We start from the raw sequence: 14,021 nt of genomic DNA on the forward strand, positions 1-14,021 counted from the left end.
TAATAATTTTCTTAATTAGACTTAATTAATTAATTAAAGGCTATTGTTGATTTAGATTTCCAAAGTGGGCACAGGGTGTATGGGAAGAATCTCTGATTGTCAATGGCACCATGACTTTCACTGATCTTAATGGCTATAATAGTTACACGTTCATTACCGTTGATTCGAATGAAGAAACTGGCCGCTACATCGTTTATTCCAAAAATCAATGGTGGGATAGGACATTAATCGAATAATATTAAAATATTATTTTACTCTAAAATAATAAAACTATTTTCAGTGAACAAGTGGCATATGTGTGTTTAATGATGAGGCAACGAAGTGAAAATGTACTAGAATTTGCAATAGGTATTTAACTTTTAGATAATTATTTCAGACGCCCACAGATATTAATGAAATTATTTAATCGGCTAAATATAATCAATTTTTCATACAGGAATGGTGTTAAGTCCAGTTTATCAATCTTATTTGTGTGACGATACTAATTTGGATAAACCTGTTTGGATGACACAAGCACGTAAGTTAATTTCAAAGAAAGTAGATGTAAATTATGTATTTCAAAAAAAGATCATGATATTAGATCAAATGCTATTAAAATTAGGAATTGAACGTGCGGTAGAATCGCCTTGTCCAATTACTGGACAATATATGGGTATGATAACTGACCTATCAGGCATGTGTGCTGAACTAAGCAGCAACTGCAATACTCGTGAAATAATGTACTTTAAAGTTACTGACTGTGAGTCTGGAGAACTCTATGAAGGTACTTACTTAAATAATTTAATTAATCTAAATTCATTGAAACCAAAACTCGACAAAAGAATTTATATTTCAGAACGAGCATACTTGTGTCTAGGTCAATGGGAAGAAAAAGGTGTTATGTACGCATATACTATGAGAAACGATACCAGTACCAATGAATGTTTTGTTGGTTTAATCGTGAATGATGAAGAAATCTATATCAAGGAAGCGGGCGATCATTGCATGCGAAATATTGATCCTAAGAAAGAAGGAATGCGTCTATATAAGAAAGGTAGGTTCCTACAGTGGAGTCTACATTAAATCAATATTCAATCTCAAAGTTACATGCATAGTGATTTAATGTAATCAGGTCAGTGTTACGGAAATTCTCCAAGTCCTGCACCAACGCCAATGAAACCAATTCCTCATAATCCAATAATGAAAACTGCTACAACTCCGCGGTCGAAAGTATCAGGTAGAAATAATATTACTTACATTCATTGATTAACAATATTGTATGTTATAGAGTTTATAATACAATTGATTATTTTGTCATGATACCAGGTACCACCAGTATATCAGGAAACAATATCCCATCATTTGCCTCACATAAAACCACTGCATCTTATGGTTTTGTAATGTTCATAATGGTAATCGCGTTTTTTAGAAACATTTATATGTACGTTTGAGTACCAAGTCATTAATAACGAACAATGAGCTAGTGAATGAATGCCGCTATGGGATATAAAACAAGAAAATTTTATTGTCTTAAAACAGAGTCATAACACTTTTCTTAATTTTATTAAGATGAAGCTAAATGATCAAGAAAGTAAATATTATACATGAAGTACATTTAGAAAATGCCTATCCTGCTGAATGATTTCATCAGGAAAAAATAAGTATTTAAATACTTTTTATTATTGATATTAATGTGTTCCCTTGGCAAACACCATTCTAATCTACTTTGCATTTGAGAGATGCTTTTAACAAAAATTTCTGTAGATACATAGAACTTTGTTATATTTCAAATCTCCACCAAACACTGCCTTGTAAGATACAAGTAATAGTAAACTGTATGTTGCTAGGAGAATCCAAAGAAGTTTATATACTTTCTGATTATAACACACTTTTCATAATGGTTTTTTACTAAATCAATCATGTAGATGAACTTACTAATGAGACTGACTGAATTAATAACACTGTACAGAAAGATTCACCAATAGGAAAATATATATTTTTTTCAAATTTGTACTTAAAATAAGAAACTAACACTATTTTTTTCTCGTTGAAATAAATATGTTATAATCTACATCGAATGAAATGAATGAAAATTACAAACTTAAAACAATATACAAAATAAGAAATATGTTATCATTCTTAGGGTAATACAATTTATTCCCTGTGATTATTTGCAAAAAGAAATAATTTTTAAATAAGTCACGATAAATTTTACACTTTTTATATAATTGTTAAATTAAATTTAACATCGATTTTTGCAATTAACACAAGCAAGTGTCATACTTGTACCTAAAGTAGAATTTTTACAAATAAGTATTGTGTGAAATGATTTACACATTTATAGAATGCTTTTATATATATGCAATTCATTTTTATATTTATATTGTAAATGTATATAAATATGTATTTATAAATTTATACCTTAATGTATAGAATTAATAGTACAGTAATATTTACAATGTAGATAGTACTTCTCCAGTCATGCTGTGTATAAACTTAAACAATAAGTCCATCAGATGCCAAATTATTAACTTCATTCATTGCCAGTTCTCTAACATTAACAATTACTTTTTAACTTCAGCATTTGTAACACTTATTATTTTGACATCTGAAAGGCTTGTATACTAAAGAAAATTAATTATATCACAAAATTTCACAAAAATACATACATAAATTTATTCTTGAACTCTTTTTGACATTTATTTTATATATTGCTAATTGAACAATTTAATATTTTGTAAATTAACACAAGATATTTAAAAAATTCTTAAGGTGCATTTTTTTATACAAAACAGTTACATATATCGATAACTATCTAAATTGAAATATAAAATTACACAATTTTATTTATGTTTAATTTATACTACCATCTTAGAATTATTGTGAATGCTGAAGACCATCCTAGTATCATAGTGTTCCTGTTACTGTGTGCAAGAGTGCAATGGATTTATCATTACAGCTTAAATTATTAATTACTTTAAGTGTACATAAATTATACTGCATACTTGTATTTAAAGATAATAAAAATAATTTTTAATGTATAAAAATAAACAATTTTCTTTTTATATTATCCAGTGTCTATTTTACATAATCTATGCAAATATCAGGAAATTTTTGGTGCCTAAATTTTTATATTTATATATACTATGAAATAAACAATTCGTAAGTAACAGAACTTATAAAATCGTACCATATTACATAAACTACATCTCTTTGTATTAAACTATAAATTAATAAAAAAATGATAGAAGTATGTAAACATATAAAAAATAAACTTAAGTGTTTACATGATCATGCTCATACAAGAGAATATTTTCTTTACGCTTCGTTCCCCATTTATATTTGTTACTGCCAGATTTACCTACTACGCGATGGCATGGCACCAAATAACCAATATTATTTTTCATGACCGCATTTCCAACAGCTCGTACAGCTTTTGGGTTATCTATATTACACGCAACTTGTTCGTAAGTAACAGTTGTACCATGTGGAATAAGCATCAAGGCTTCCCAAACTTTTATTTGGAACTGTGTACCCTTCATGAGAACAGAAATAGAATCATCCACAGTTACACATCGGGAAAAGATTTTTTCTATAATTTTGTTTGTTTCGTTCGAGGTATCTTCGACCAATTTTGAAAGAGGCCAATCGTTCTTTAATTCATTCAAAGCTTCTTCATTATTTTTATCAACAAAAGCCAAATGCATAATTGCCTTGTTAGTGTTAGTAATGCCAATTAAGCAATCCCCAAAAGGTGTAGTATGAAAACAATGGATTATCTTAAAATTTTCATGCTTTTCTTTATACTCTTGTGGTGTCATACTTTGAAACCGAACCATTATGATTATTTAAATTATTCAAATCTGTAGATACTAGGAAAATAAAGAAATAAAAGTTATTAGAAGGTAATATGTTTAGAATGTTTAGATGTTAGCTGACACTCTTAAGGTGCATCTCCAGTCATATCAATGATTTGACACATGCAGATATATCTTTCACCATAATTATATATATTATGTTTGCATACACTATGGTCGTATACACTAGTTGTATTGTCTTTTTCGCACTGCTTGATTTGCATCCTACCCTTAATTCACAATTATGCAATCTATATAACTACCTATGTCTCCACATCTATGACACCACTGTATTTAAATGTTGTTCGTGGGCTGTTTGTCAATTTGTTATAAGAAGTAATTATTTCATGAAAAGATCGAATAGCGGTTACAAAACCGTCATAAAAAAAATTTGTTAACTGTTCCAGCGGGTGAGTACCCGCCTTTACTATCCTTGGAAAAACTGTGGATGTTTATGGAAAATGTAAGAGTGTAAAATTGTACAATAAATATAAGACAAAATATATGAAATATTCAATATTTAAGAGATAAAACAAATTTCATTAATTCTGTTTATTAAAATACGGAATTACATAAACATCCACAATCTATAATGTTCTTATATAGGCTTTTGGCATCAAGTGAAGACTTGGAATACAAGTTCCAAATTTTAAACTCAAACTTTGTTCATACTAGAATGCTTCAAATTAATTATTTAATAATTATTTAATAATTATTTAATGAATATTTATTGAAACGCTACTACGTGGTTGATATGTGAATTATTTCGAAGAATTAGGACATTCACTGCCAGGCAAATTTAGAACATCTTGCCCTGGATGCCAAGACTTTATTTTAAAGAAAACATGGCATTTCACAAATCTATATATTATTATATAAATATTATTATATAAAATTTTTGTTCATCCTTTCTAATAATTCCTAACAACTTATTCTGATTATTAAAAATACATAATTATTAAATAAATAAAATAATATAAAATATCTGTTATAATATATTTAAAATAATTAAAATTGGTTTGGCTTTCTATTTTTAATATTATTACTTAGAATAATATATTAAAAATAATAGTTCTATGCAATGAAACCATATGTAATTATTCTTTCAGCTTATGATTCATCAACGTAATCATATTCCAAAAAGAAATTAATTATGATTATTAATAATGAGCATGTTTGTTTATTTTATTCTATTTAAGACACCATAGTTAAAAAATTTATTATTTACAAAGACAATATCATACAGAAACAGAAATTTACAACATTTCAAGCCGCGTGAAGAAGGTATAGGAAGTATAGACCACGGACGCCATGTTGAACAAGTGGACCTCGTAAAAAGGGATGTAAATAAATAACGAGGTCTCTTCTTTTCTATGTATATTAATAATATTCTAGTATTTATTAGGAAGGAGAGAAATTATGTTAAATGTCTCTATCTCTTTTTCAACGAGGACATCTTCATTTGACAACTGTGGTTTATACTTCTTACATCTATGGTGTAGAGAATAAAGTAAGATTTATACAAATATACAAGAATACTTTATGTAATCGTCCAATGAAACATGAACGATTATTTCATCACACGTTTAATTACGTAAGATTTGATTTCATGAGAATTCGCGTTGGGATTAACATTAAAAAATACTTTACGCGCTTTCGCGTCTGCTATTAATGAATTCCACATTGGATACCTCTGTAATCAACAAAAAAAATCATTACATATTTAATTATGCAATATATCAACTATTTTTGTATTATAAATGCATATTATATTATATAAACAAGTTTTTCAAAAACAGCGAGAAACTATTGAACAAAAAGAATAAACTCTAAGCCAAATGTTATTTTTCCATTGCTAGCCTTTAAAATCCTTCTTTGACGGTTTTGATGTCTTTTTAACATAGGACTGTTTGTTTTGAATTGTTGTAACACTTTTGTGAAAAGTTGTGACACTTTTGAAATATGTATGTAATATACATAAATATTTTTTAAATGCAGATAATATTATATAATCTTACCATGAAAATGTTAAAGTTACCACATATTATCAGGCTGTGTTTTGCTCTTGTAAGTGCAACACAAAGTCTTTGTCTATCTGATAGAAAGCCGATCTTCTGACTCCGCACACATGACAAAATTATCACATCACATTCTTGACCTTGAAAACGATCTACAGTGTCCACAATATATTTTATTTTTCCCTTAACATTCTCTGGCAACGAAGATATTCTAAGACAATAAAAAATCAACATGCAACAATTAATTCAGATGATATTTAGAATACACTCCCATTAAATGCTACAACTTACTTTTCATTAACTTTAGTCAATATCATAGCTCTTTGATTATTATATGGTGTAAGAATTCCGCACGAAATGCATGATTGCCAATTATCCAAATTGGCAAAGTTTAGCATACAATAAATAATATTAGCTACAAAATCTGCTTCTTCATTGTTTGAGTTATCATGATTCTGATTTGTAACCAAATTTAAAATTCGATATGAATGGAATGGAAAGTTATCATTGCATTCTACTGCATTCTTTAATTTACAACCATAGAAGAACTTATTTGGCCAAGAGGAAATATCAGGTTGCATTCGATATTGAGTGTCTAGCATAATTATGGGATTATTTGGTTGTAAATCAAAGGCGCTTTGCACTCGAGAAAAGATCGATTGATCCAACCCATATTTCTTTGCCCGTGTACTCAGAACAGTAGCTGGTAATTGATTATGATCACCAACTAAAACCAATGTATCTATTCCTAACATCAATGGTATCAAGGTTTCTGCCTCGCAACTTTGAGTAGCTTCATCCACAATACACACAGATATCTTTTTCTTATTAACACCAAAAATATACTCCATTTGACTAGTATAACAGGATGAGAGGGTGCAGGTTATTATGTCTGCAAAGTCAAGAATTTTGTATTCTGCCGCACGCTGCAATCTAATGCTTTCTCTGCTTTTATCATTTACTTCGTTCGTTGATGTACGATTCTTTAGTAACTCGTATTTTGCAGACATATCTGCCAGTTTCATCCTAACATGGTCTTTATGAGTTTCATCCAAATTATTTGAGTTCAGCTTACATTGAAGGGCGTTAATCTTAGATTGTAAAAATAATTTTTCACTTTCTATACTATCGGATGGAACAGTGTTCGACTTGCATGTTTTTTTAATTTCTCGTTTCGCCAATTCAGTAATAGAAATATCTTTCACTTTTGAATGCATCATTTGTGATTGCCCAATACGAACCATCCTAAATGGTTTTATCTCTGCCTGCTTTTTAATCATGGTTCTAATTTCTAATAATCTTAAGACAATGTCATCAATGGCTGCATTTGATGGAGCACAAACTAACATAGTAAAAGAACTTCCATTGCTTGTATATCTGTTATTTCCATACAAAATTTGAGTAACTATATTTACAATAACTTTCGATTTTCCAGTTCCAGGTGGTCCTTGAATAAAACACAATTTGGTATCTTTTTGGATTACTGCTTTGGTTATTTTGCTTACAGCTTCCATCTGTTTCTCATTTAATTTATCTCCTGTGATCAATGTCTCTAATTCAGAAACAGTTGGCAACTTGTACATCTCGATTCTTGGACATAAGATTAAGTTTACTAATGGCGATTTAGGGAGAAATTGCAATGCTTGTACCATTCGTAAATTAGGACGTAAATAAAATGCAGCTCTTAATCGTTGAACTCGATTCACTAGAATATTTTTATCGAGGTATTTTGTTATCACACTATATGTTAACAATGTATGAGCATCTTTTACGTAATTTTGTAAATCTCTGTTAAAATGTGTCAGAGGCGTTAATACTGTTGTGTGTACGTTAGTAACATATGCGAACACTTTACGAAAATCTTTTGATTTTTGTGAGTTTTCGTGACTTTGAACATACTCAAAAAATACAAGGTCCCCATACTTAGGATGAATTTGCTTTTGTATATCGTCCTTTGTGGCTAATACTTCTATCATCAACGTTGTAAGAAGTATATCATTTGGCTCCACATTCGTCTGAATAGAGTTTTTAACTATAGAGCACATGAATGTGGGCCGTCTGTGTATATCCTCTATGCTCTGAAATTTGTTTGTGATATTATGCCAAATTTCCAGCAACAAAAGCGAACTTATAGTATTATAATATTCATCATACGATCTATAATGGGTTAAGGTAGGGTTAAGTTCTTCAGGCTGAATAACAGGTGGATCTTGATTCAAATATAGCTGTTCTTCCAACCACACTGGTTTCCAGCATAAGATGCGGCATAAAAATTGATTCATTGTATTGATCTTTTCTCGACGTACAGGAGCATCTTTTCCTGTCAGTTTTTTTAGAACATTTGATTCATCAATTTCATATTCACGAACAGTTTGAATCTCTGTAGAAAAAGACACTCGTTTCTTCGAATTCGGTTTTACAGGTGACTTAAGATTTGACTTAAGAGGTACAGAAGGTCCCTTTTCCACTGTCTTATAAGATTCTAAGCTTGGTTTACCACTTACTGCAGTATCTTTCGATTTAATTGTTTTCTCTGTTTTTTCTTCCAATGAAAGATCTTTTAATACTGTTTCTGCTTCTACGATATTTATTTTTATTTTAGTATTATTAGATTTTTTAGGAATTTTTCCCAAATTGGAAATATCATTAAGAGTTAATTTATGCTGTACATCCATTGCTATTTCTTTAAAGACATTTTTACGTTTTGTTGGATCAATCGTTTTTGCATTTGAAGAAGTTCTATTTGCTGTTGCGGATCGACTAGACAAAGATTTAGACTCCTCTGTTACAATTTCCTCTCTAGATGCAGCGATCGTCTCCTCGACAAGGAAATCGTTTCGGGACTTTGTCGTTACTTTCGCTTTTGGTTTAGAAACAATACGTTTCTTTTCTTGATTACCTGCTAAAGATACCCGGTTTTCTTCGGCGATTTTCTTCAATTTCATCTTTCTATTATCTGCCAATGCTTTCTTCTCTTCCTTAGAAAGAGTATTTAATTTCTTTGTACTAGGGGGAAGACAACTGGCCCATTTGTGAAGTACTTTACGATTCTTTTGCTCCTTTGCATGCATATATTGCTCTAACTTCAACTTTTCTTGTTGTTCTTTCTTTTCTTTAGCACTTAATCGCGGTTTCGAAGGTTTTTCATATTTTTCAGAATTTCCAGATCTTACAGATTTATCAGACTTTTCAGGGATTTGTTTATCTTTATTAGAAACACTTCTTCGTCTTCTGGAGGTAGGTAAGTGTGGAGGTTCGATTTGAGGCACCTTTTTCTCAACCGACTTTTTGCTCTTGGTAGGTGTAATAGTTTCTATTTTACTCAAGGGATGAATATAATTTCCTGCCTCTTTTTGCACTGGAGACAAACTCTGATTTTTCGGAGACTTAGAATGTTTTTTAGTATCACTAGTAGCGCTCGTGAATTGTTGAAGTAAAGTATTTTCTGGTAAAAATACTTTATTTAAATTGTCCATATCCTGCAAAGACGAGTTCTCTGCTTCTTTTTCTTCGTCTATGGTTGCTCTAGGAACTAACTCATTTGGTAGCTTTTCATTAGTTTCGATTAATTCAAACTCGCTTACAATTGGTTCCTTAGTTACGACATTTATATCTATATCTTCTTTTTTTACACCATTCTTACTTTTCAGATCAATTTCATCGTTTTCGCTGAATATTTGACTTCGGGATAATCTGTAAAACCAATTCTTATCTTCTTCATCTTCACTATCTGTTATTGAAATAACAAAATCCACATCATCTATACCAAATCTCTCACTTTCTACTTCTGTAGGTTGTTCCTCTTTTACCTCATCTTTCATGGTTGTGTTCATACCATAGCCAATATCAAACAGTTGGGAGCACGGAAAAATATCATCCTCACTATCGCTTAAGTTTATAACATCGTCCTCTGAAAATTTTGTTTTTGGTTGTTGTTGCACTTTCTTTAGTTTTATTGGAGATCCGACTGGAATGAAACTTGTATTCGAGGAATTTAAAATAGCATTTTTATCAGTATCGGTTAATTGGAATTCATCTTCAAATTTTATGATACCATCCTTGCTATACATGAAATTTGAAGGAAGTGTTGCGAGTAAATCTCCTTCTTCATTGTTTTTAAATTGATTGGTTTTATCAACTGTATTTGGTTTTCGTATTTCATTCACAGTATTTGTTTCACTACTATTTCTTCTACTGTGTTTTGAGTTGTAATTCCTGATTTCTAAATCAGATTTTACTCTTATTCTACTGTCCTTAATTGTATTTTTAGATTTAAGATTATGTAAATTATTTGCTGTATTCTGTACATCTTTAGTATAGAATAAATTATTTGTTGTACTCTGTACATCTTCAGTATACATTAAATTATTTCCAGTATAAGTATTAATCTCTTGTAACATATTTGCATTTACTTTCTCTGTACTCTTATTGAGAGAAATTTCCCCTTTTTTAATATCTTTTTTTGTGGTGCTTATTATCATATTTGATCTCAGGTCCTGACAATTTATTAATTTATCATCTATTGATGATTCTCTTCTTGTATTGTTTGTCCAATTATTTGATGTAGGCATGTTGGCATCCATATGTTTCTTTGCATTTAATTTATCACAATTTTTATTTTTTCCATTTGATGAACTGTTATTCAATGAAATATGAACTATTTCAATATCATTTTCATTTTTCTCTTTATCCTTTTCTGAAATAAAAGCAAAATTCTACTATTTCTTCTTTGTCTTGTAAATAACCTGAATAAAAATGCAGTAATACCTTGCAGATAATTTTTTTCTAAGATATAATTTTCATTTTGCAACTTGGGAATTTTACTTGCCACTTCCAAGTTGGGATTCGTGTCTTCTCTTTTACGTTTATCTGCTCTGTCAGTCATTGACTTATTATTAACTATATTTACATTATTTACTATAATAGTTTCTGAAAGTGTACTAATACTGTGACCATCTTCCAGAAGTCGTGGCTGTTAAAATTATTATAATATGTGTAACAATCTTACTCAATAAATATTTCAAAAAAGATATCATGTGATGATAATTAATCTGATGATATAATTAATTAAATCTTACTCCAATTGAATGTAGTTTATACACATATAGATCACTGTTTTCAGTTGCATCTGCAGCAGTGGGACATCCAATGCCAATAACATCATTCGAGTGTAATTGAGTTGTCTGAAAGGGCTCTTGAGCTATGTCATTTATAAATATACCATTCGAGCTCTAAAGATAACGTAACATCATCAAATGAAAGTATTATATTAAGAGAATACATTCTAGTGCACTAATTTCATTACATGATATGTACCTTTAAATCTGTAACATATAATTCATTTTTTCTATGGAAAAACATACAATGGCGTCTAGATACTGTCAGACTAAGGCATATTATTTCATTATCCTTGGCTCTACCACAAGTATACTGAAAACATACAAAAGAGACAATGTTTTATACATGTAAAACATCCTTATTATTGGTTTTTGATACTCAGAATACTTTCTTTATTCATAAATATTGAATTTCTATGAACACATATAAAAGAGTAGAACATAAATAAAAGATTTATTTCAATTACTAAATACTTTGAATATTTAATATATTTTTACATATTATGTATACTTTGAATACTTCTATGTATTTCAATTCTTTACAACTACATAAATATTTGCAGTCTACGCATAATTTAACAATAAAATTAAAAAACAAAAATTATTTTATAGCATGTGCTTACTACTTGCATAATAGAAGAGAAGAACATTTTATACTTACTGTATGTCCTGGTTTATCTAATACAATTATGTCCGAAGTATTAATACGTTCCAATATAAATCGGTAGTAGTTATCGGCACTCATTTTTAAAATAATGACCGGTTCCTTCAGAGGTCACCTAATCCTCTATATAACCTGTCTTCTTTTATTACATTGAAAACGGTTCTTAGACCCTTCTACTGTTAATTATATGATATGATCATAAATACAATACAGTTGATAAAATTTAATAAATACTTCGTTTTGCAATGTTTTTAATGAACACACGTGCATTGATATTTACCGCCCTTTTCGAATGAAAATTGCGTTTATGCCATGTATACAGATATGCATACAGAGATTCAAACTTAGATATCGCAAACAACGACATCTACGAGAAACTTCATATAAAATAATTTAAATCGAATTACTGTGAAATTCTTTAATTAGTTGTTATAGAGTTATTTACAAAATTATTCTTCTGTTATATATATAAGGATATGATTCAAAGGAAGTACTTATGATGTGTACTCTTATGTTAATTCCTTATCGTAAAATGACGAGGAAACTCGTGACGCAGAATTTAGTGGATTCACACATTCGTGCTCAGACCATTGATATAGATTCGGTGATAGTACGGATTACGTTATGATCCAGAGCATAAATTCAAGTCGGACTTAATAATACCTGTTTACATATAGAAACCATGTAAAACAATGGAATATGCTTATAAAAAGTTTTCTAGCTCCATTCATATATTGACATCAGTCGTACGAAAGTTAGTATTTAAGTAACTAATATTGGTGTAGTTTCATGCGTTCAAATGGCGATATAAATTGAAAATCCCGCCGATAACGAAATACGGTCTATCGTCTTTACGCTTTCTAAATACTGAAAATGTTCGACCAAGAGGAATTCACGGTTACTTACATCCTATTTTTAATCTACGAAAAATTTTCTAATATTGTTCGTGATTTCGTATTTTTTTTTTTTATTTATAGAGTGAAATTTATTTGAAAATCCTTTGCATAACGTTTAGAATAAAAAATAGTAATACTAGAGATAATATGTACTCAAATAGTGAAACTATCGATACTATCGATAGTGTTACCTTTGACAATAGGCAAAACAATTCTTACAGATCGCTAGAGGAATTAAGATGTATCTATATGTTTTAATATATTAAAAATTTATGTTAAACATATATTAAAACAATATATTAATAAAAAAGAAATCACATTTAATGTATGAAAGGTTTTTATTTCAATACCGTTGATTTCTGCACGCTCGATGAAGGGAGATCGAGCTTAAAGCTTGAAGTTTATTTATACCAAACAACGGCTTTGTCCCTCATTATGACGCAGTTTAAATGAAATCGTACGGCAAAGGGTTAATTAGTGATTCAAAAGATAAAAATTACGCAGTTACAAAGATTTCTGAAATATTGGAAAGAAATCGGTGTCAAATCGGAATCCCTCCTCCTGAAGTATTGCAAATCGTTGCACAGTGCGGAATTTGAATGAGGATTCGCAACAAAAATCAAAATTCGCTGGTCACGTTCGCACGTTCGGTCGTGTCGGGTAAGTGGCTATATTTTTCTGCTTCATCGCAGATATGAGGAGACGCTTTTAATGGATGTACTGCGCACCACCTCAGACGAGTCCCACATATCCCACCGATAAAATAATCACCAGGTTGTGTTTGTATATACCAAAGAAATATCTATAGATTTTTACATTCCCTTTCATTTCGAACAAGAATTGTCGTTTAGTTACCTGCATATTTTCTAAACAAAATCAATGGTGAAATTTCTATGATTCATCGATAGATGTGAAACGTAAGAAATCCATGTAGTTGTTTCAATAACGTGAAACTCATAAAAACTAAAATATCCATATATTTTCAGGTTTCCTTCCATCTTAAAGAAATTAAACTAAAGGCGAAGGGAAGATATCATCAATATTTGAAATATTGCAAAAACTTCGAAAATAGAAGAGTACGTAGGTACTTAAAACTCTTACTTTTAATAAATCGATTCTGATATTAAATTTGATTTAATCGATATTAAATTTCCAACTATGGCAGAAAAGTAATTAACTTCATATTCTTTTTTCTATTTTTTTCATCAACATTGCTTCAGGACTTAAGCGAAAATTTTGTAATTGAACCAATGGAAAAAGAAGTAAAAAGGATGACTGCAATATTGTTATGAAATCTCCACCTAAAGAGTAATACTATCTTATCTCACCTTTGACCTGCAAATATATCAGACATGATGACAAGGGAGGAGTGGGCCATTAAATTTCAAAAACATTAGCTGCCTTAATAAAACAGGGATTTATATTTTGAATACGTCCGAGTTTCTTTACAGCTACATGATACATAAATAGGTTGTAAGAACGATTGGGGA

The 14,021-nt window shown here is 29.9% G+C and overlaps 3 protein-coding genes and 1 long non-coding RNA gene across 5 annotated transcripts in view; 2 read left to right on the forward strand and 2 right to left on the reverse strand.

The window, feature by feature from the left end:
* The window catches only part of LOC117216509, a 36,845-nt gene extending 34,180 nt beyond the window's left edge, over positions 1–2,665 (forward strand). For both annotated transcript variants that reach the window (XM_033463239.1, XM_033463250.1), the window contains exons 7-13: positions 56–211; positions 281–348; positions 437–517; positions 602–763; positions 836–1,033; positions 1,112–1,216; positions 1,306–2,665. In XM_033463239.1, coding sequence (XP_033319130.1) covers positions 56–211; positions 281–348; positions 437–517; positions 602–763; positions 836–1,033; positions 1,112–1,216; positions 1,306–1,430 — 895 coding nt within the window. In that variant the 3' untranslated portion in view covers positions 1,431–2,665. The remainder of the gene's footprint in view (positions 1–55; positions 212–280; positions 349–436; positions 518–601; positions 764–835; positions 1,034–1,111; positions 1,217–1,305) is intronic.
* A 73-nt stretch (positions 2,666–2,738) lies between these two features.
* LOC117216521 (methylated-DNA--protein-cysteine methyltransferase, inducible) lies at positions 2,739–3,975 on the reverse strand. The gene has a single exon (XM_033463277.1). The coding sequence runs from the start codon at positions 3,816–3,818 to the stop codon at positions 3,255–3,257; it is 564 nt and encodes a 187-aa protein (XP_033319168.1). The 5' UTR covers positions 3,819–3,975; the 3' UTR covers positions 2,739–3,254.
* Positions 3,976–5,044: 1,069 nt separating this feature from the next.
* On the reverse strand, positions 5,045–11,982 carry LOC117216567. Its single transcript, XM_033463360.1, has 7 exons — positions 11,633–11,982; positions 11,171–11,284; positions 10,933–11,085; positions 10,622–10,826; positions 6,146–10,550; positions 5,855–6,065; positions 5,045–5,529 (listed from the first exon to the last, which is right to left on the reverse strand). Exons 1-7 carry the CDS (start codon positions 11,714–11,716, stop codon positions 5,407–5,409), a joined length of 5,295 nt encoding a protein of 1,764 aa, XP_033319251.1. The 5' UTR covers positions 11,717–11,982; the 3' UTR covers positions 5,045–5,406.
* Positions 11,983–12,628: 646 nt separating this feature from the next.
* LOC117216117 lies at positions 12,629–13,762 on the forward strand. The gene is made up of 3 exons (XR_004489305.1): positions 12,629–13,448; positions 13,518–13,611; positions 13,752–13,762. It is a non-coding gene; the product is annotated as an uncharacterized LOC117216117 (long non-coding RNA).
* Positions 13,763–14,021: the final 259 nt, after the last annotated feature.

Source organism: Bombus bifarius, unplaced genomic scaffold, assembly GCF_011952205.1.
Source record: "Bombus bifarius isolate JDL3187 unplaced genomic scaffold, Bbif_JDL3187 scf7180000007973, whole genome shotgun sequence".
NCBI lineage: Eukaryota > Metazoa > Arthropoda > Insecta > Hymenoptera > Apidae > Bombus > Bombus bifarius.